General features: G+C 44.7%; 1 protein-coding gene across 1 annotated transcript; it reads left to right on the plus strand.

Moving 5' to 3' along the window:
• The first annotated feature begins 485 nt into the window (after nt 1–485).
• Nucleotides 486–22393, plus strand: MAN2B1 (mannosidase alpha class 2B member 1). The gene is made up of 24 exons (XM_081316712.1): nt 486–689; nt 6020–6122; nt 7276–7449; nt 7727–7920; nt 8117–8249; nt 9722–9864; nt 9997–10113; nt 10389–10471; nt 11467–11587; nt 11668–11746; nt 11990–12099; nt 12680–12787; nt 13025–13141; nt 13885–14097; nt 14401–14498; nt 14689–14806; nt 17220–17338; nt 17416–17517; nt 18178–18265; nt 18508–18588; nt 19059–19274; nt 20042–20191; nt 20614–20716; nt 21889–22393. The coding sequence occupies exons 1-24, from the start codon at nt 567–569 to the stop codon at nt 21990–21992; spliced, it is 2997 nt and encodes a 998-aa protein (XP_081172838.1). The 5' UTR covers nt 486–566; the 3' UTR covers nt 21993–22393.
• The last annotated feature ends 215 nt before the right edge of the window (nt 22394–22608 follow it).

The raw sequence follows: 22608 nt of genomic DNA on the forward strand, positions 1-22608 counted from the left end.
AAAAAGCGACAGAAGGGCACACGGCATGGGGGCAGGGGGGGGGGGACGGGTCTTAGCAAGGCCCCCGGGGTGGGGCCAGGGAGAGCCATCCGGCGCGGGGCCCGAGAGGGAGAGCTGTCCCGTTTGAAAACGGGGCTCCGCAGGCCAGGCCCCCAATTCCGCTCAAGAGGTACGACCCTCGCGGCTCCTCGGTCGCCAAACAAGTACTATCGCCTTCCAGACGGCCAACCACCGCAGAGCTCAGCGGGCGGCTACAAAGCCCTTTTGAATCTCACCGCCTCCCTACGTAAAAAAACAACAACTTCCATCCGCCCATCCCGCCTTCTTGACGCTTATAGGCTGGGGATCGCTGTCTGTTACAAGAGCGGACGCCCGTGGCGGCCATCGGCCAATTAAAACCGGCGGGTGAGTCGTGTAACTGCACACATATTCTAACTGGCAAAGTAGTCCCGCCCCGAGGGTTCCGCCCCCGGATTCCTTTTGGTTTCAGTTTCAGCCCCAACCCCCCGGGAGGCATAGCTTCTGATCGGAACCACTGAGCTGGTCGTCACGTGAGCGCTGATCATATGATCACCGCAGCGAGCTGGAGCTGCTGGCGAGGAGCTGGGGCGATGAGGTTTCCCGTAGCTTTGGTGTTTTTCCTTGGGGGAGCGGTGCTGCGGGGATCTGCGGTCAGATGCGGCTATCAGGTAAGGATTCGGGGAATGGAGGATTTGGGAGAGACGTGAAAAGTCTGTTGTGAAAAGTCTGAGCTGATAAATAAAGGGGTGGGGTAGTGGGTAGCCGCATAGAGAAGGTTCGGTATAATTGAAAATAAAAAGTCGGGACTCTTGATATGCAGAGCAAGATCAGGGAAATAGTCGGTATTGTTCTGCGGAGCACAACAGATAAGGATGTGCTTATTGGAGCTGTATAGGGCTACCAGGTTAAAGTCTCTGTGTATCCTAAAGTTCCCTGGAGGACTTTGGTCCAATCGTTTGTCAGTCCAATCAACCTCAAAGGTTTTTCTGGGAATACTGAGGAGAGATCAGACTCTCTGAGTCCCAGCCGTAATGGTGGATTGTAAACACAGTGAATAAAATTTGCTGTATAGTATTGCTAAAGAGATTCGTCAAAGGAAAGGCTGCCTAGTGTACTCATTGAAAAGAGGAAGTATGACAGCTTTTGCACAGATAATCATGAGAACTAAAGCTTGCTTTACTTTGTTTCATATATGTATAGGTGCTTTATTATGTTCTCACAACCATAAGTACAAATCATTCTGGCTCCTTCATTTTGCATAACAATTCATTGAGAATATCAAAAGTTTGCTTTCTTTCTCAATTAGAAGTGCAAGGTTCAGATTTGGCTGTCAAATTGTTCTTTTAGAACTTTCCCCAACAAAGCCTATCCTAAATAAAGCTTGAAAGTCCCAGCAAGGTATCTCTGAACATTCAGTACTTCTTTTGAATATAGGGTTTTCCCTCATAGCAGAACTGAAGTGCATCCAGTCTTGACTCCACACAAAACTATTCTGAAATTGGCTGTCCCATTGCCAATCCCTATTGCACTTGTTCATTTTTGCCTTTATTCAAATGACTATAGTCACCTAACTTCCCTCCAAAATGATAATTTTACACATTCAGCTAAGGTTGACTTAAGGTTTCTTAAAGGAAATGAGCAGAAAGCAAGATTATGGGGACATGGCCTACAAAAATTATCCTTGGCACATTTCTATAGATAGGTGCAAGCAGGGAAAGCCCATAGTTTTGCCATGAGATTGTGTTTTAACACCATATATATTGGAAGCTATTTCCATATTTTTGGCAGTAAATAATGGGTGGGCAAGAAGTGGCAGGGTGATACTGTCTCCCAATTCTGTTTTCATGTTTTTTGTGATGAAATATGCTAACTTCCTTATTCTTTCCTTATTATATAAATTGTCTAGATCAGAGGTCCCCAACCTTTTAAAGCACTAGGGACCAGTTTCATGGAAGACAATTTTTCCATGGACTGGGATGAGGGGGGGGGAAGGTTTCAGGATGATTTAAGAGCATTATATTTATTTTACATTTTCTAAAACAAGCAAATAATGCACTTTATTTCTATTATTATTACATTGTATTAGATTAGACCAGTGACTTTCTGCTTCTGAGAAAGTGGGAAGGAAAAGAGACAATCCTAAACTCAGCCTTCCGGCAAAACAAACCAAAGACCCAGCACGAGGAGAGAGAAAAGGCGCGCCCTCAGGAACACATTCCTTGGGGGGGGGGATCCCCCACCAACGAGGTTTTGGAGAAGCCCCCGGTTGGAAGCTGGGCTGTCGCGCACTTGTCTTGCAAACTTGGAGACTTGCGCGAAGGGAGCACGAGCCCAGCTGGGGTGCCAGGAGGGGGAGAGAAGGAAAGTGAGGAAGAAGAAGAAGAGGAAGAAAAAGTAGCAGGAGGAAGCAGGAAGAGGAGGGTGCGGCAAAAGAAGAGACAGCACAAGAAGCAGGAGGAGGAAGGACGCGGAGCTCAGATGTCGCAAGCCAGTTGCGAGCGCAGCCACTGAAGAACCTTTGCACTGAGCAAGATGGCTTCTGCCCTTCCTCTCTCCCACCCCTTCCCAGACCCCTGCAGACTCACCGCATGCCTCCAGTTGCGCAGCCCAGTTCCTAACTGACTTAAGGCCCGGTACCGGTCCGCGGACCGGGGGTTGGGGACCCTGGTCTAGATGATTAAGGATCTCTCTAGATCAGGGGTGTCAAACTGCCGGCCCGCGGGCCGGATGCATCATAGCAAAACTGCGCCCACCCCATTGCCGGCAATGGCAAAAAAGTCACGATATGTCACGTGATGTTGTGAGTTTGACACCCCTGCTATAGATAGAGCCTTGGTGGAGCAGTGGGCTAATGCCTCCTTAAGTAACACCAGCTGCCTGCAATTAGTGCAGGTTCGCATCCCACCAGGCTCAAGGTTGACTCAGCCTTCCATCCTTCCGAGGTAGGTAAAATGAGGACCCAGATTGTTGGGGGCAATTAAGCTGACTTTGTAATAATGCCGCTTGGGGGGTATATGAAAGCCCTAATAAGCAGGCATATACATAGAATGAAGGCTACTGCTAAGCTTGTAAGCCGCCCTGAGTCTTCGGAGAAGGGCGGGATATAAATGGAATTAAAATAAAAAATAAAAAAAAAAATAAACTATAGTGATTTGGGAAAAGAGTTGCAAATTTCAGTTGGCCAAAAAATATCCGTTAGAAAAGAGAGGAAGTCGGTTTCTCAATAAATTATCCAGTACTTTGCTGTTTTGTTTTTCTGTTGCCATATGTTACTCTTAATCTGAAGATCTGGCAATTTCATTCTAGGCAACAGATCCTTCTAAACTCCAGGTTCTGAGAAGCTGCTTTATTGAAGGTCACCTGGCTCAGTTTACTGCATTCTGGCTTTCACCTGCATCTGGTTGTCTATTTTTCATGTTCCTGCCCTTGACATATACTGAGCCTTTTGCTTCCATCCTCACAGGATGTCATAAACTAGACTTCCCCATCTGCTGGTCTCTAGTGTGTTGGTATTACAGCTTCCAGAATTCACAACCAAGCTTGAGGGTGGCATCTGCTTGGGAAAATCTCATGTGTGCAACAGATATAAGATGAAAAGGCATTTTGGCAAATTATTCACATAGTATAGGAATTTTGTGGTAGCTTGACCTTTCCCAACCTGATGCTCTCAGGTTGTGTTGCAGTCACTGTCATACTCCCTAGCAACATGGCTAATGCTGGCTGGGGATGTTGGAAGTTATGGTCAGTCCCATCTGGAGAGCACCTGATTGGGAAAGCTGGAGTTAAATCCAGCCAAACTCTTGAGTTCTTATCAAGGCCAGGATGCATTTCAGCAGCAGCAGCAGCAAAGGCAATTGTGAAAGCTTTGAGTTTGAGTTCCCTTGTATCAAACTGCCAGCCTGCGGGCCGGATGCAACATGGCGAAACTGCACCCACCCCATTGGCAGCAATGGAAAAAAAAGTCGCGATACATAGCAACACATCACGTAACGTTGCGAGTTTGACAGCCCTGCCTTATTGCCTCTGGAAATCTAATAGCATTTTATGGTCTTCAGCTGAAGCAATGGAAGCCTTGAGCTACCATAATAGTTAGAAGCACTGATGAAATACCAAGAAATGGTTGTCTTATTTTTGGGGCGGGCTCTGCTGTTTCCGTTTGGAGCTATCCATTGTGTTATTAGATAAGCTGTCCAAGGAACATTTGGGGCAGCTTTTTTTCTCTTCCTCATCCAGATAGGCTATATGTCTTGGGTCAAATTGTAGAAAATACTGGATTTGTAACAGACAAACATGGTGCTCAGACGCATCAGTTTAAGCTTGGTGCCACCCGATGCCCTGTGCATGAGTTAAGATTAGAGGGCCTTAAGTAGAAATTGGTAACACATTTCAATCTCTTTTCCCTTGGAATGCCCCATCTCTTCTCTCCCACCACACTTCCTTCTGTCTATCACTGTAATTATCCTTTTCTCCATGGAGGTTCCCCTTAGCTCTTCTCTCCCAGTCAGCCTAGGTGGGTCAGCAACATACCTCGTGGTTAGTCACATTTCACTCTTCCAACTTCATACCACAACTTGCACCATCTTTGATTGATGTCTTCCAGTCAACATATCATCTTTCCAATGCACCCACCTCAGAGCTTCCTGTGTCTTTGTTCCCTCTTAATTTCCAGCACCTGGTTGTTACTCAGGTTCAAACCACCTTTCTACTCTCTGCCTTTCCCTCAGAGTGCAGGACCTGCCTTCCTTCTTTCTCACCTCTCTTCCATGCAGTTTTCCGTTCCTCTTAGAGTTTTACAAATACATCCAGGACAAAGCAGGAATGAGAGCTGTGCTTCCTTTGCCAGACTCACCTGGTACCTTCTGTGGTTGGTACAGTTTGTAAATTTTCACGTCTTCAAGCCCGCTTCTTTCTTTCTCTTCATTCCTTTTTGCTTCCAACACCTGCTTGCTTCTCTTTTTTTTCCTTCCAGTTGCCTGTCTCGTCTTTCTCCTTTTTCTCCATCACAATATCTCTTCTGTCACTATGCTGTTGCCATCTCATCTCCACTACTCTTCAGTAAATCTCCACTGCAGACAGCTGGATGTAAAATGTTTGCTTACAATGTCCTCCTGCGTAGAGCCCATAATTCTCAACCTCCAGTCCAGGGGTAGGCAACCTTGGCTCTTTTATGACTCGTGGACTTCAACTCCCAGAATTCCTGAGCCAGCATGTGGAAGTTGGGATCTGGATGTGTCAAGTCCAGGTTCTCTTAAAATCTCTCCTGCTCTTCAAGCTTTGCATTCAAGTACACTCAAAGAGTATTGTACAGTACTTTAAAAACATTTGAATATACAGTGTTTCAGTCTTGCTGAGTTATTTAATGATTTTGAAATTTTAATCCTTTGTTTCCTTCTGCATCCTCTATCCACTTTGTAACTATTGTATTGTTCATTATCATGGAAGTCTCGTGCCGAAACAGTTGATGGCGATAGGAAGATATTCTTGTTTTCCAGTGTCCGGAAATATTTTGAGTTAGGCTTAGAAATACCCAGTAAAGAGTCCTGGTCCCAGCAATTGTGAATCAATGGGTGAACAGTAATATTTCCCCCAGCCCTAAATTTGGTGGAGGTTCTTCCAACAAGTGATGATCTTATTCTACCTCTATACAGACTGAACCTCAGCCAGGGTAGGTGCCAGCCAACCTTGGCTGGTCTCCAAAGCAGAGTTAGTCCTGACTAATTCTTGGATGGGTCTCCCCTTGGGAATACCAGAACTGTTGCCTGGGTTGGGAAGTCGAAGGAGCATCATAGAATATGGTAGTGGCCAATTACTTCTGCCCTTTGGCCAAAGGAACCTTGTGGATGCGGTGACCAGGAATTCAGCTCAACTCAAATGCCTCTTTACCTTTTAGTTTTTATGACGGCTGCCCTGGAGGGGGAGGTGGGGGCATGGTCTTGAGGCGTTTCCACATCCTCCTTTCAGCTCAGGTGTTTCTTTTTTTCCCCCTTCCTCTTATTAGTCCTGCCCAGTGACAAAACCTGACATGCTCAATGTTCACCTTATCCCTCACACACATGACGATGTGGGCTGGCTGAAGACAGTGGACCAGTATTTCTTCGGAGGTGAGTTGAAGCTGCCATGTGGGCAAGCAGAAGGCCTCTAGCAAAGTCTAGCAAAGCCCTGGAAAGGAAAAGAAAGTTTTGTGCTTTAAATTAGCGCCATCCTTTCTTGCTGTGCTTGGAGTTTGGTGCTGAAGCTGAAGTTGTAACTGCTGACCAATCTTGACTGCAGCAAAGTGCATCTTCAGATTGCCTTCCCTGTTTGAAGTAAGCAAATGATCCTAAGGGAGCTGAAGATCTTCAGATATTTTGGTCTTCAGCTCTCATTCGCGAGCTGCTGTAAAATGTAGTAGACATTATGAGTATTGTGGTGGAAAAGAGAGATCTTAATTCTGTGTTTGAACAAAATGCTGATGTGAAAGAAGCTAAACTTGACGTGTTTTATCAGCTGCCTTAAAAATAAAATAGAAGTAATTCCTAATAGATAATAACAACCCTCAGTGTTTTGTATAATATTTCCTTTTTAATTTTTTTACAGCAGCTTGCTGTGTCACTCCAGTAGTCTTCTTTCAATAGACACCGGCAGACCAAGGTTCTAAAATCAGGAGCAATTCCATGTGGAGAACTCATGACTGAGGGGCATTTTTAACTAGGAGTGGCTTGTGCTTTTAGCCATAACATTAGCCCAGACCACCAGCTCTCTGCTGCAGTCTGCTGCCCAGCAATATTTTCCAGTTTCCCTTTCCCTGACACCCATTATCTTTCAACAAAATCACGTAGGCCTTGGCTGCTCAGCCTTCTGATGGCTGCCCCAGATTGCAACATCCTGTTTGGAGGCCCTGCTTGCGTAGGTGGGCTTTGCACTCTGCCTCCCCAGGCCAGCATAGAGTCATAGAAACAGAAAGGTCCCAACACATTTTATCCTTTAGTCACAGATAACGGTAAATCAGAGTCCCGGGTGGAAATATTTAGCAGCTTTTCCGAAAGTCACGTGCTTGCAGAGACATTTTCATGAAATTCTCATTACTAGCCAGCAAGGCCAGTTACTGTGTTGATTGGGAGTGCAGAGTGGCACAAGGCCAGGAAGGTGGCTTTTGTGGCTGATGGTGGGCGCAGATGCAATGAAGCCAAGCTTTCTTTCAGAAATGGGAAATACAATTGACCCGTGAGTGTGACAAGCAAAGACCCAAGTCTGCCTTTGCTTCTTGCCTTGCAGTCCGCAATGACATCCAACATGCTGGGGTGCAGTACATCCTCGACTCTGTCATTCCTCAGCTTCTGGCTGACCCCAGCAAGCGTTTCATCTATGTGGAAGTGGCATTCTTTGCTCGCTGGTGGGGGTTGCAAACGGAAGCCATGCGCCAGGCCGTGCGGCAGCTGGTTGCAGAAGGTGAGCAAGAGAGAGACTGAGCACTTGTTGTTTCACCAGGGATTGGGTTCTCTGAGTCACATGTGACATAGGCCCATGTATGATGAGAAGGACCTGGAGGTACCTAGTCGCGGACGGGAGGGGAACTAAGGAGAACAGCAGACCATTTTTCCCCAGGGGTTATACCTAATATCTAATGGATACAATCACAAATTAGGGAAAGCGTCTGCTGCTTTGCAGTTGTAGGCTCAAGTTCTGCCCTATTTTGATATTTTCTGTGTTTCTCACTCCTCAATAGGGCGCCTTGAGTTTGTGAACGGTGGTTGGTGCATGAACGATGAGGCGTCCGTACATTACAATGCTGTCATTGATCAGATGAGCCTTGGGCTCCATTTCCTGAAAGAGACGTTTGGAGAATGCGGCCGGCCCCGTGTAGCCTGGCACATTGATCCTTTTGGGCACAGTCGGGAGCAGGCTTCTCTATTTGCTCAGGTCTTGCAAACCTCTACATTTGCCAGAATTTTTAACTATTATCCTCTCCCCTTTCATTCCAAATGTGTGAATGTGTAAAACTTTTGTAATTATCAGTCATCCTATTTGTTGGGACACCCCCCCCCCCGCAGTTCATTTAATATCCCCTTCTCCGAGTTCAAGATACTTACATTCCTTCACTTGCCATTCCCCGTAGATGGGCTATGATGGTTTCTTCTTGGGCCGTATTGATTACCAGGATAAATTCCACCGTGAGTCACTGCGTGAAATGGAGCAATTGTGGCGTGCAAGCAGAAACTTGGATCCACCTGTGGCTGATCTCTTCACTGGTGAGCAAGGCTGGCGTGGAAGAGATCTGGAAATGTAGAAGACTTAAGTTGCAACCTTGCCAGTGTAATTAACTGCCTATTCAGTTAATAAGTGGCAGATAATGACTAGTACTGTCAACAGCCTGGTGCTCTGCAGCTATTTTTGCTCTTAAATCTTGCCTGGGCAACAGTTGCTGGGCATTTGGGAATTGGTCTTAAAACTTTGCCTGAAGACTTGGTTGCCTGCCAGGGCATATACCTTAGTTGATTACAGTAGCCCAAGTAATAAAACTGTTATGTGAATTGACAGTGTCAATTTTATAGATGTCCTAATGGACATGAGCATGTCTGTATTATTGCCTGGGTTGAATCATTTTCTGAAGGGCAGATCATCTTTATGAAAGAAATGCATACCAGCGTGTGAAAAAGGAAGACATAAATATATACCCCATGGTGAATTGCTGTCTTTGGTTTTTGCCAAATATGTCTTCTGATAATATGGCCAAATCCCTTATCTTTGTCTTTTTTGACCAGAGTACATTGTTCCAGAAGTCCTGGTCTATCTGTTGGTCATGTGATCAAATTCTGGGGTTCTTAGCAACTTCTTTCAGTATCTTGCATTCTGCTCTTGCATTGAACCAGCTGGAGAACTATGACCTGAGCAAGTTGACAGTTGTATGTAATTTTCATTTGTTGATCTTTTGGATAATGGAATAATTGATGCTCAGTTGTTAAAATCCCTCCTAGGCCTCTCTAATCTTCTTTCAGGCTCTGAGTGCTGTTTTGCTCTAGACCTAGGTTGATCGTGCACTTCAACAACAGAACAAACTAAGTATCTGAGGTTTAAATAAATCAGATCCCAGATCCAGTCTGACAATGCTCTTGATCATTTGCACCTGGTTTCTGATGCATCCAATTCTAATTTTAGGTATTTGGAGTAGTGATAAAAGTACAGGAGTACTTTTTCTACATGCAAAATTATGTTTACTTAAATTACAAAATGGACTACAAAATGTAAATATTGTAGCACATGATAATTGTTATTTTACATCCCTTTATATTCAGTAATATTGAAATAAAGATTAAATATATTTATGTTGAAATATGTTGAAGAAAATAAATGTCACTGGGGATGTACTTGCTTGTTCACATGATCACACATGATAGCAGAGTTCACCAATCTGGAGCATTCCAGATGTGCTGTGTTGAAATTTTGCCATAGGACCTGGTTTCTTTTCCAACTGTTGGTAGATGGAGGATGGGAACATAGTCCGGGACCAGCAAAAGCATGGGGCTGCATCTGCTGTAACCACTGAACACAGGTCATGCTGGCCTGGGCTTATAGAAGTATAGTCTCACACATCTGAAGGGAATCAATTTGGTGTAGGATATTGGCCCTTTGCTGCCTCATTATTGTGTGTTTAACCATTGGGGCATGGAAATCGATTCCTAGAATGTAATTTGTCCCTCTCATTTCTCCTGTCTCTTGATAGGTATCCTACCAAATGGTTATGACCCCCCTATGACTCTCTGCTGGGATCAAATCTGCTCCGACAATCCTATTGTGGACGATGACAGTGATGAGAACAATGTGGAAAAAATAGTGGCCTATTTTCTGGGAATTGCAGCCGCTCAGGTGAAAACAAGGGGTAGTATCAGGGAAGCTATCCATCACTCTGCTTGTTGTATATGTTATTAACAATAGGATAGGAGGGGAGTGGCTATGTGACAAATAGACCAGTTTACTACTTTTCAATGTTCTCTTCAGGCCAAACACTATCGCACAAACCACATTGTCATGACGATGGGATCTGATTTCCAGTACGAGAATGCAATGCTATGGTACAAGAACTTGGACAAGTTGATCCATCATGTTAATGCACAGGTACCCTATAGTGGGCCACCAGCCTGTCTTTTTGAAAATAAATATTAGGCCTCAGAGTTTGAGGCCTCAGTTAATTAGATGGGAAGAAATACAAGAGTTAGGCCTTCTGAGGGATGTTGAGGCACAAGTTGGAACCACACCAGTTTCTGTCTCTGGTTGATGTAGCTCACAGAGAGGCATACCAAAAGATGCCCAGATTGGTAGGGGGAGGTGATAAATTTCCCAAGAGGAAATGCAAATGAACATATCTCTTTCCTTGGAATATGATCTTCCAGCAACTGAAGGGCAGCCGTGTCAACGTACTCTACTCAACTCCAAGCTGCTATCTTTGGGAGCTGAATAAAGCCAACATGACATGGTGAGAGGGCTGAGGCAGGCTGGCTGGTGAGCTGGCTGGTATTCAGAGCTGCTCATTGCAACAGGAGTTTTTTTCAGTGGGGTTGTCTTCGTCACTCTCTTTTCTGAGCATGTGCTTAATTTGGATCCATCCTTTAAGATAAGTTAGGATTGCTAAGTGGCAAGAGCAGATGCCAGTATTTGATGGGCCTAGCAGCTGAGAGGCATTTCTGCTTAGTTTCATTCAAACTGCTTTGTTTCTTTGCTTCTTGTGAACTGTCATGCTTGATCTTTCCATCTCCCAATCTGTTATGCTTTGCCTTTGCCTTTGCCTTGGCCGTGTTGGAACTGTGAAGTCATAGCACATCTGACAAAACAGCAGGAAAGCTTTGTGGTCCCCTTGAAGTAAACTCTCTCCCTTCTCCAGGCATTCTCCGTGGGGGGGAATTGAAGAAAGAGTCATTTTCCTGCAACTATCATTAAACAATCGAGAAGCAGAAATCCTTGTCTCGCAGACTGAACCTTCTCCATAGATCTAGAAGTTAGATCTAAGGATGGGCAGCATAATGGCAATGCTTTTGGATTATGGGAATAGTAATTGAAATCTAAAATATTTGGAAGGTAAAAGTTGCCTACTTTTACTCTAGATCTGGGCTAATCTGCATATCTTTGGCTTGGTAAATTCACCCCATGCCAACCACTCCATCCTCTAGTTCCACAGAGTACGTTAGAAAAAGAGTAAAATCAGGTTCCATATAATTTTAATTACCCATCCAGTGCCATCCTAATACTTTTTAATTTCCATATCATAAAGGGGAAAAAGAATACTAAGAAGCACATTAGATCTCTCAATGTTTTTTGCCCCTCTTAAGTATCACGATAAAAAAAACATTGAAGATGGATTTCACTCAGCTGATGCTGCTTGTTTCTACTACCGATCAGCTCAGATTATTCTGAAACTAGGACGAGGTTGGCATGCAAAAGTAGATTTTGGTTAACTGATCTTATTATGAACAGGTCTTTGAAATACGATGACTTCTTCCCATATGCCAATGGTCCCCATCAGTTCTGGACAGGCTATTACACCAGCCGACCAGCTTTGAAACGCTATGAACGCCTCAGTAACAATTTCCTGCAAGTTAGTAGCCTTCATGATTTCTAAATAGAATGTATCCCGGTGCTTTGTGGCTCTCTGATTCAGTCTTTCTTTTTTTGCAGATCTGCAACCAGCTGGAAGTGATAGTTGGCACAAAAGCAAATTTCGGGCCTTACGGCAATGCTAATAGTTCTGTGCTGCGTATGTATGTGTACTCCTGAGAGTTGACCAGGGCTTTCACCTTGAGCTTTTTTTAAGAGAGTGACTATGGTGGCAAGTTGCCATGATGACCATCAGACTAATTAGGAACAGTGCTCTGGCCAATGGCACCTCTGTTAGGGATACAACAAGCCAAGAATAAAAAGAGTGGCCATTTCCACAGCACCCATATCTCTCGAGACCCAGTAATTTTACTTTGTGATACCTGTGGTCTTTTTCTTATAGGCCAGGCTATGGCGGTTGCTCAGCATCATGATGCAGTGAGTGGCACAGCAAAGCAGCATGTGACCAATGACTATGCCAAACAGTTGTCTATTGGTTGGGATGCCTGCCAGGTTTGTGCATGAACCAGCAATATTTTTTTTCTGCTATTTCTCTCCCACCACATAGGTATGGGCACGAGCATCACTGCAGCACTTGGACAACATAATACTACAAAAGCAAAAGCACTTTCTCTAGCGGCAAAAATGTTGCTTGATTTTCACATGTCGTAACGGCAAGGGCTGAGATTCCTTGACCTGCTTCGGGGCACGCAATCGTGGCCATACAGCATTCCCTTTATTGTGGTAGCCTCTGTGTGTTGCTTAAAGGAGCCTTCCTCTTTTCTTCCATGTTACGAAGAAAAGCATCCTGTAATCTTGCCCTGGGATCTCCCTATATGCATTGACTCCAGAGGAAGCATATTTCTGAGATATCGCAGCTATTTTTTGCAGTGGGCATTTACTTGGTTTTTGTAGCCTAACTTTGCCCATGACATAGAGGGAAACGCAGGTAACTGTTAGTTTGTTTGTGGCTTTGAATCCAAGACTTTGCATAAGATTGTCACTGATTCTTCCCCAGCTGTGCTTCTGTCCATTCATAACTTTCTGGCAGGAGTAGAGAATATACTATTGTTGTTTTTTTCTGACGTTGCAGATTGTGATGAATAATGCCTTCGCCAATCTTCTTGGCAGCACGGAAAACTTCATCTATTGCACCTACCTGAACATCAGTGCCTGCCCACTCACTGAAGCTACCCCCACTGTAAGGGACCATACAATTTCTCATCTTTCATCTTGTACAAGACTTGAAAACTGGAGCTTCCCAGATCACTCCTCAGCCTTAAGGACACTGCTTGGGCTGTGGAGAAGGTAGTTTCTCACTGAGCTTGGAGTCATTAAACTGGGATGGTATATAAGTTCTCTTAATAAATAACCAGGCTCCTTAGCATCTGCTAGTAGGTCTTCCTTGGATCAACGTATTTCTTCACTACCTTTGCAGTTCAGAGTGATCATCTATAACCCTCTGGCCCGTTCTGTGGATTGGAATGTCCGACTGCCCGTGAATGGAAGCCATTATTTGGTTGTAGCTCCTGACGGTCAGAATATTTTGAATGAGGTAGGTGTTGGTTTGGAGAGCTTTAGGCATTACTGTGAAACACCAATGGGCCTCCTCCTCCTCCCCAGGTGTTGCATGGAAGCCATTAGCAAAAAAATTCAATTGGTGGGACTCTTAAGGCTCCACAATGAACCAATGACTTGTTTGTCATCATAGAGTCTTTATATTTTAGTCATTTATCTTGTTAAAATGTTTACATAACTAACCCTGATTTGTTAAACTTTATCATCAAGCCTTGGTGGTGCAGTGGTTAGAATTCAGTATTGCAACCAAACTCTGCCCACTGGCAGGAGTTCGATTCTGACCATCTCAAGGTTGACTCAGCCTTTCATCCTTCCAAGGTTGCTAAAATGAGGACCCAGATTATTGGGGCAATATGCTGATGTTGTAGCTGCCCAAAGAGTGCTGTACAACACTGTATTTGTGTCAGAAGCACCCGCAAAACTTAACTCCAGTAATTGATCAATTCTTGCCTACCTGCTGTTCTGTGCTGGTTAAAGTGTTAATGTATCTTTGTGTAAAATGAAAGCCTTGGAGAAAGTCCTGTAATACCTTTGAGAGATCCAGGCTTCCGTTGTTGTTCCAGGGAGTGAAAGGAAATGTATGCAAAATTACTCTGCTCTGAACAAGGTTGGGATGAGTGGGAGGGTTTATTCTGCTGGGTGTGCCCTGGAATGTGTTAGTAATCAATTTCTTATCAATTCATCTTATTAAAATAATCAACCTTGCTTTTTCCTTGCCAGATCATCCCTGTATCAAGTTTCACCCGTGCCGTGCGGCATAACCGAGGCAGTGCCATCAATGAACTGGTATTTCAGGCATCTCTCCCTCCATTAGGCTACAAAACCTATTCTGTTTCCCGGTTGTCTCTCAGAGATCCAGCACACCCCAAGTTGCTGAAAAGGATGCGTCCTCAGCCTGCTGCAGCGCATCTTACACCCTCGATTGAGAATGAGGTACAGGCCGATCTTTCCTTTGTCGTTTGGTTGGTGTATTTTCCCTGCCCATTTACTGCACTTGGGAAGTGAGGCTGAAACAGTTCTTAAAGTAAAATAAAATCATCTTGTCAAATATTAGTAAATAAAAAGAGATGCTCAAAATGTTCCTATCCTATAGATAAGAAAAAAAGTGGCAGACAATTTTTCTGAAAATGAACGTCCCTGGATAGTCTTCATTTGCTACCATTCAGACTAAAAATCCAAAGAGCTGCTCCTGATAGTGTCTCCGATATAGGATTTTTTTGTGTGTTTCTGCTCCAGCATCTGCAAGTTCTGTTTGACCCCAGCACAGGACTGATGAAGGAGATCCGAAATTTGGACAAGAGTATCTCCTTACCGCTTCTTCAAAGCTTCCTTTGGTAGGTCAGACTGAAGATTACTTTATGCTTGGAGAACTGAATGTTTGCTTTATTTCCTACAGTGGCTGGTGGCAGATGGATTTTAAGGATGGCTTGGCATTCCTTATCCTCTGCTGGGATTGGTTAATGAGTTATTGTTCTGCTATTGTAGACATGATGGTCATGTCCTTCTCTTGGCTGACCTCTCCAGGTATAATGCCAGTGATGGAAATGAAGAACATTCACAGGCGTCCGGAGCTTACATCTTCCGTCCTGACCCCTCCAAGGCCTTTCCCATTGCCCACGGAGCTCATGTATATCAAATAAAGGTAGGAAAAGCTCAAAGTCATCTGCTCCAAATTGATCTGTTTGCCCAGTGATCCAGGAGATAAGTCCTGCTGGGAATCCCATCCCCAAGAGTTTTGACCTGCATTGATTCTGTAATTGGCATTTATCACAGGAGCTTCCATCATCAACTTCAGTGAACCAGCGGACAAGTAGGCTTTATCTCCTCTCTGCTGAGTTTCTGCAGAACTGTAAACATGTGGCTCTGATAGAATATTTGGAGAGTATTTTGCTGGTCTCTGACCACAGTGACCAGCAAAATTGATTGATTGGGGAGTGTTTAAATTCAGACTTGCCCTTGATGGATTGTACCACTATTGCATTTTTGTGATTTTTCCTTTTTTTTTCAGTGCTTGCCACTCAAAGCCAGTTGAAATGGAACAGCCTAAAAAGAAACCAAGTTAGCTACTGTGTTTCCCCGAAAACAAAAATCCAGTTTTACATTTTTTTTTCCTGCCTCCAAAAGAGGCAGTAGGGGGATGTCTTTTTTTTTTTCCTGGCACCTGCCTTGCCTTGCGGTGGCAGTACCAACACCCCCGTCCAGCAGGAGCCTGCATGGCTACTGGTCCACTTCTGCGGCCACTTGCGGCAGGAGGCCACGTGGCCTGCCACGCCGTGCCACCGCTACAAGGCGAGGCAGGTGGGGGAGGAACTGACCCAAAGCACCCCATAGACACCCAAACACTTTTCGCCCGGATGGAGAAATGACATAGACTGGGAGTTATGTCTGCTTGCAGATGGGGCGCTTGAAGACAGAGTAAATTGCTCCGTTTCTAAGCGCCCCATTCGCAAGCAGACACTTCATCTCCTTCTGGGCAAAAAGTACGCGGCATGTCCGGATCGCCTTCCTCCTCTCTGCCTCGGCACTCAGACTTACCTGTGCTGTGCCAAGGGGCCAGTGGGCTGCGACTGCTACCGGAGACCGTCAGCCCCCGTGCGCTCACCGCGGCTTGTGATGGCCATGCCCACCCCCCGGGGCTTACTTTGAGGATAGGGCTTATACAATCTCCCCCCCCCCCAAAAAAAATCAGGCTAGAGCTTATTTTCGGAGTGGGTCTTATTTTCAGGGAAACATGGTAGTTACTTGCTTAGTGGGAAGAACCAAATTATTAGAATAAGTTGTCCAGATAAATTAGACTCCCCAGCCCTGAAGAGAGGAGGTGGCAGTCATAAAAGCTTATAACTCACATCATAGAGCCTCCATGGATTATTTGTATTTTCAAACCATATTCCATAATTTAGATTCTGCGAGATGGGCAGCTTTATATCAATTTGCTAAATACTTTTTTCTTCTTCCATTCAGTCATGTCTCATTCTTGGAAACTGCCTGGATAAGACCCTGCCGTTTTCTTGGCAAGGTTTTTCAGAAGTGATTTGACTTTGCCTCCTTTCTAAGTTAACCTATGTTCCTAATAAGCCAAATAACACAACATAAACCAGGAGGCATCATATTCTGTAACAAAAACAAACTTGGCTTCTTCTTGCTAGAGCCTTGCAAGGATTGCTGTATATTTGCTCCTGCAAAAGCTGTCTTACCTTGTTTGGGAATCTAAAGTAATATTTGTTGCAGACTGAGGGCATGGCAGAAACATTTTATGAGCAGGGCAATACTATAATTTGCAGGGATTTCAGCAAAATGTATGCTTGCTTACATTAGAGAGCCTTGTGTTGATTTTTATGCCCTTTGCAATCTAATCTGATCAATGCTCCGTGCTGTCCTACCTCAAGATGTATGGAGAACGAGAAGAGGATGCTAGAAAGAAAAGGGCTGATCTTCTCTCTCATTTGCCCCTCTTGGCACAGAGTGTGTTTTCTCTTGTGAGAATGTACTTTTTGGCAGGCAAAAGGTTGCCAACCCCATTTTGGGTTTTAAGAAAAAAGAGCTTAAGTTTTTGCTGCGCCTGGTCCCATTTCATGAGTGGAGTCTTGTGGGAATTGCTTTTTATTTTTTTTACTTTTCATAATTAAGAACTGCTCATCTCCCTCACAGATAAGAACTTTTGGCCTCTGATGCTTTACCATTTCCAGCAAATGCCACCTCTGCTGGCGGGATTGAGTTCACCAAAGCTTAATATAAAAACAGCTTTTGATGGTTAGTGGGAAAGGGGAATTTTCATTTTTCAGGAGCTGAGTTGTCTAACGGGAGTAATCTGATTTCTTATTGAAATATTTTCTTAAGGCTCCTCTCATTTCCAGAAGGTGGCATCCGTTGTATGATTTGAAGCGTTTGAGTTTAAAGGAACCATAATGAGTCTCTTTATAATGTGCCTGGTATTTCTTTGCGTGTGGAGCTGCTCTCAAAACTCACTTGTGCCCGTCCACTGCCAAAAGGGAGGCTGTACTTTTGAAGCCAAGTAAGGATCATAGCAGCCTTCTTTCTGTCTCTCTCTTTGGCAGACTCAAGTGGTGCAAGAGCTGTACCAGAACTTCTCTGATTGGTGTTCCCAAGTGGTGCGCCTCTATGCTGGGCAGCCATATGTTGAACTGGAATGGACAGTGGGACCCATTCCTATAGGGTAAACATCAGAAAAATGTTGGGGGGGGCCTTCATTGACCTTTAGCACAAGATTCTGGCTTCTATGCTTTGCCGTAGGGATCAGCAAGGCAAGGAGATAATCAGCCGGTTTGAGACAAATCTGCAGACTGAAGGCCTTTTTTACACAGACTCGAATGGACGCGAGATCCTGGAGAGAAGGTATGGGGTTAGGAGCAGGAAGACTCGCCTACCCCTTGACCTGCAGCCAGAACTACACAGTGGCTTATATAGTGCAAACTGTTAGCTAGACATTTCTATTTTTAAAATGCTTGGTCACGACACATTCAATAACCCTAAGCAAAATATTAAACTTCACTATTTCTGTATTTACTGTTCAATCCTGTATGAGCAAATGAAAGTGTATAAAGAGCCACTGGCTTACTCTGTAGCAACCTTCCCCAAAATGATGGCATCCAGTCGTGTTGAAACTACTGCTACGGGCAGGGCTTACAAAACTGCAATGTAGCTTTTCCGTTCTGGACACCCTTCAGGTCTCTGGACTTCAGCTGTCCCAATTTTCAGCGATGATCCTATGGGATTGAAATCCGTGCATGGGGAGAATGCCTAGGCTGGGCGAGGCTCAAACAATGGCTGAGTGTATCCAAGCCTGAGTAAAATTGCAAAGTTAATTTATGGGAGCTAAAATACCGGTCATAGCTGTAAAAGTGCCCTTTTTGTTCATTTTGCTGTGACCCTCCTCACTGTCTTTCACTTCCATTTAAAAGAGCTGGGGTGGGGGTGGGGTGCACCTTGATTTTACAAGATTCAGCTGGATGAAGGAAGTCAGGAAGTTAATTTGCTCTTTCTTTCTCTGAGAAGACGTGATTACAGGTTCACATGGAATCTGAGCCAGACTGAGCCAGCGGCAGGCAACTACTACCCTGTGAACAGTCGTATCTACATCAAGGTAACAATATCCCATGGTTCCGGGCAGTCTTGGCTGTTCTTGGTCTCCTATAGGACTGCCTGCCCACACAAAGCATAATTATGAAATAATATGGGTAGGTTTTTGGCTAACGAAAGTTGAATCCTACAGTGGTGGGATCACCTGTAATACTGCAGCATCTCTGCAGAGTGAGGTTTGTTCGTGCACGCAGCCAGGACTTTGCAACCTTTTTCCTTTTCTTTTCTTTTTTTTCCCCGTTTCAGGACCGGAAGACCCAGCTAACAGTGCTGACCGATCGCTCACAGGGTGGCAGTAGTCTCACTGATGGTTCTCTTGAACTTATGGTAAGTACAGCAGGTTGGCAGAGCAACAAAGAGGACGAGTACCTTCTGTAATTGCTTCCTATTAACAGTGGTGGGAACTAACTTTACTCCTTTGTATTTGGGGAAACTGAGCACCTCCTCTAAAATGTTAGCCCCCAAAAGAGAAGAGTCACAGCTTCAATAGATGAAAGAACACAAGACTAGGAAATGTGAGGTAAGGGAGATCAGCAGCCAAAGTGGTCAGAATCCTACCACCAGCAGAACTCGTATGTGAAACTGTAGCAAGACTAGTGGTTAGATGAGTTGGTGTAAATTAGTCAGTTACTATGTTTTTTAGGAATTACTTGTTCTTTAGCATCTTTAAAAGACATTCTGTATCCATCCCACAGCACCAGGCATTTCAAAGCATTAGCAAACTGAATTCCATTGTTCTGCTTTCAACTTTCGTGTGTGTGTGTGTGTGTGTGTGTGTGTGTTTGTGTCGCTTTCAGGTACATCGAAGGCTGCTGCATGATGACAACCGGGGTGTACAGGAGCCGTTACTGGAACCTGGAGAATATCACAATGGACTAGTAGTCCGAGGTCGTCACCTTATATTCTTAGATACGGTGGAATCATCAGCTGAGCAGCACCGTCTGTGGGCCCAGCAAGAGTACATGGCACCACAGGTGGTGCTGACCCCAGATAGTCACGACATTGTCAAAGAGGTGAGGGAAAGACAAAAGAAAAAAGAGAAGCAGTATTCAAGTATCAGTAGCCTTATTTATGAGTAGTCACAGTACTCTTTCAGCAAAAGATGGACGGTATTCCTAAGATACATCTGAGCTTAGCTGCAATGGTTTAAAAGTGGCATCTTTTCCAGGGCCTATGCAGCAGCTGCATAGTAAGTATAGTTGCATAATCTAAGGAAAATACATGGCTGTTTCAAAGAATTTTGGACAGGTGCTGCCTGCATGCTTCCAAATCTCTGCAAATCTCTGTTAGTTTTTAAATTTAGTTTAACTTTTTAAGCTGATTACCTCCTCCTGCTTTTCATAATTTGCTTATTATTTAGTATCCAATGACATTCCTTTTGTTTTATTGAATAATAATAAAGTTGGAAGAGACTTCAGAAGTCATCTAGTCCAACCCCGTGCTCAGGGCAGGAAACCCTATACCATTTCAGACAAACGGCTGTCCAGTCTCTTCTTAAAAACTTCCAGTGTTGGAGCATTCACCGCTTCTGCAGGCAGGTTGTTCCACTGATTAATTGTTCTAACTGTCAGGAAGTTTCTCCTTAGTTCTAGGTTGCTTCTCTCCTTTACTAGTTTCCATCCGTTGCTTCTTGTCCTACTTTCAGGCGCTTTGGAGAATAGCTTGACTCCCTCTTCTTTGTGGCATGATTATAAGTTAGTGGCATTATCCAACATTATGGCTTTTCAGGGATAGTAATCGGGCACTATGTTTGTCCAATATTTTCTCTCCCAATCCTCAGTTCTCTGCTCTCCGGCATGCTCTTCCTTCGAATGTTCACTTGCTGACATTGGCCCAGTGGGAGCCTGATGCTGTTCTCATCCGCCTAGAGCACCAGTTTGAATATGGGGAGGCGGTCAATGGCTCCTTGCCTGTTGTCATTAACTTGCTGGTAGGTTTCTTACTAGAGACAAAGGCATGAATTGTTCTCTGTAATTTAGCTAGGCTAAACTACCACCAAAGTGGATAATTTCTTACTTCAGTATCCTCTGCTTAGTATTTTACCCAAATTTCACCAAACCTATCAGGTAGGGAAGCGTTAGTATCTCCATCCTGCAGATAACAGAATTGCTTGTGGATTTCATCGCCCAGTTGAGATCTGAAAAGGGGATTTCCTGGCTAACGTTTCACATTTTTATTAGATTTACGGGGCACACAGGATATTTACAGGAGAGAAAATTTGAATTGATGCTAGTTTGAAGATCAGAACTGAAAAACAGGATTTAGTTGGGTGGGTCAGAATGATTCTAGCATTGAGAGTCAACTGGAGCCAACATCCCAATCTTGATTCTTTTGTTTTTTCCACTTGATCAGGATTTGTTCTCTTCCTTCAACATCGTCGCTGTGCAAGAAACGAACTTGTCAGCCAACCAGAAACGGGAGAACGTGAGCAGGCTCATCTGGCAGTCAACTGAAGGTGAGGGTTGAAGTGGAATTGCAGATGTCTCTGTGCAGCCGTAGCCTCTGTTGCTTCAAGGGAACTGGCACTTTCAGTCCTTTTTTATCCTTAATATATTTAGTGTACTTGAGTTGCAATGAAAGCTACTCCCAAGGGACTGCTTTAAAACAGGGCTTTTCAACCAGTGGTACGGGTACCACCTGTGGTACATTGGCACCTGGCAAGTGATACACGACCATCCTAGAAAAATGGTAGTGGGGAAGGGAATGACCTGAACAGCACCGCACAAGCCTGAGCGAGAGATGGCTGGAGCTGCAGGGCTCAGTGGAAGCGCCAGGATCAGCGCCAGGCTCCAGCTGGAGCTCGGCGCTGATCCTGGCGCTTCTGCTGAGCCCAGAAGAAGCGTCGATCAGCTGGAATGTTGCAGCATCTCCAGGGTCTTGTGATTTACATTCAGATGCTTGGCAACTGATTCATGTTTATGAGTCACAGTATCCCAGGGTCATGTGAAGTGACCAAAACCTGTTGCAACCACCCAGTAGAGGGGGGGGGATAAAAACCAAACATCCCACCACCCCACCCCCACTGCCAATCCTCAACAGAAATGTTCACAACAATGAAAACCTCAGACAGGAGGAAGAGCGCCGCCGGGCGGGCAGGCAGGTGTGTTGCTCGGCTGTGGCTTGGGGGGCACTTTTTCAGTGCCATTCGAACAGTCACTAAGCGAGCTGTTGTAAGTCGAGGACTACCTGTACTTCATCACTTTTTTTTGGGGGGGGGGGTTGGTCATCAGGTTTTTGACACCTTGCTAGGCGACTGGTGGTACTCGGATGTTGCCGTATCCTAAAAGTGGTACAATGGGTGAAAAGGATGAAAAGCCCTGCTCTAAAATACCTTTCTATAACCTGCAATTAGTCTCACATAGGCTAATCTCCTTCTTCAAACTTTATGCCTGGCAGCTTTTCCAGAGCCCAAGTGGCCTCTCTACCCACCCCCAGAGCCTGCATTTTGTAGGACTGGGCAAGAGTTGGCCATTATCCTATAAGCTAATTACAGATCTTGGAATGAACTTTTTGGGCGGGAATAACACTGTAAATCCCACTGTCTCGCAATAACTCTCGCCTTCCTTCTTCCTTCCAAATGCCACTTTGGTATTCTGTCCCTGTTTCCCAACTTCCTTCTCTCCACAGGGATAGCAGCAGAACGGCGATCAGGCACTGGCCTGGACCCGGCACACATTGAATTATTTCCCATGCAGATACGAACCTTCCTGCTACAGATTAGGAGGTCCTAAAGCAGGCCTAGGGGAGAAAGGCGGCTGTTTGGTCCAAGCAGAGTGCAGTATGGACTCAAGGACGGAGCCTTCCCCCAGGAACCCTCACAAGAGGGAGGAAGTGGTTCCTCTCTGAATCAGGCATTGTCTTGTTCTGTGAACCGAAGATGCCTTAAAGCTGCTTAATGTCAGACGATATGGGTAGTAGGACTATCTTCAGAAATTCTTTCTCTTTTTTTTTCCAAATGAAAAAGGGATCACTGTTCAAAGGCCAATTCTGGTCCAGCCTCCCCGTCCTCAAAGCACATCCGTAATAAACAAAAATTGACCGTCCTTTCAGAGGGTTTTGAAAGCGCAAGAATATTTGGACTGTCTTTAAGTGTGGGTATCTTTTCAATAAACCCCTTCAATACGTAAAACTATTTGGCATATTGCTTCATTATTTCTTTGTGTTAAATGTTGGAAAGCAATTAAGGCACCAGGCTAGAAGCCAGGAGACTGTGAATCCGAGTTTCACCTTGGGCATGAAAGAGAGCTGGGTGACCTCGGGCCAGTCACTCTCTCCACCTGGCCTTCCTCACAGGGTTGTTGTGGAGAAAATAGGAAGAAGGACTATTAGGTAAGTTGCCTTGAGTTA

This window comes from Vipera berus (assembly GCF_964194415.1).
Source record: "Vipera berus genome assembly, chromosome: 2".
Taxonomy (NCBI): Eukaryota; Metazoa; Chordata; class Lepidosauria; order Squamata; family Viperidae; genus Vipera; species Vipera berus.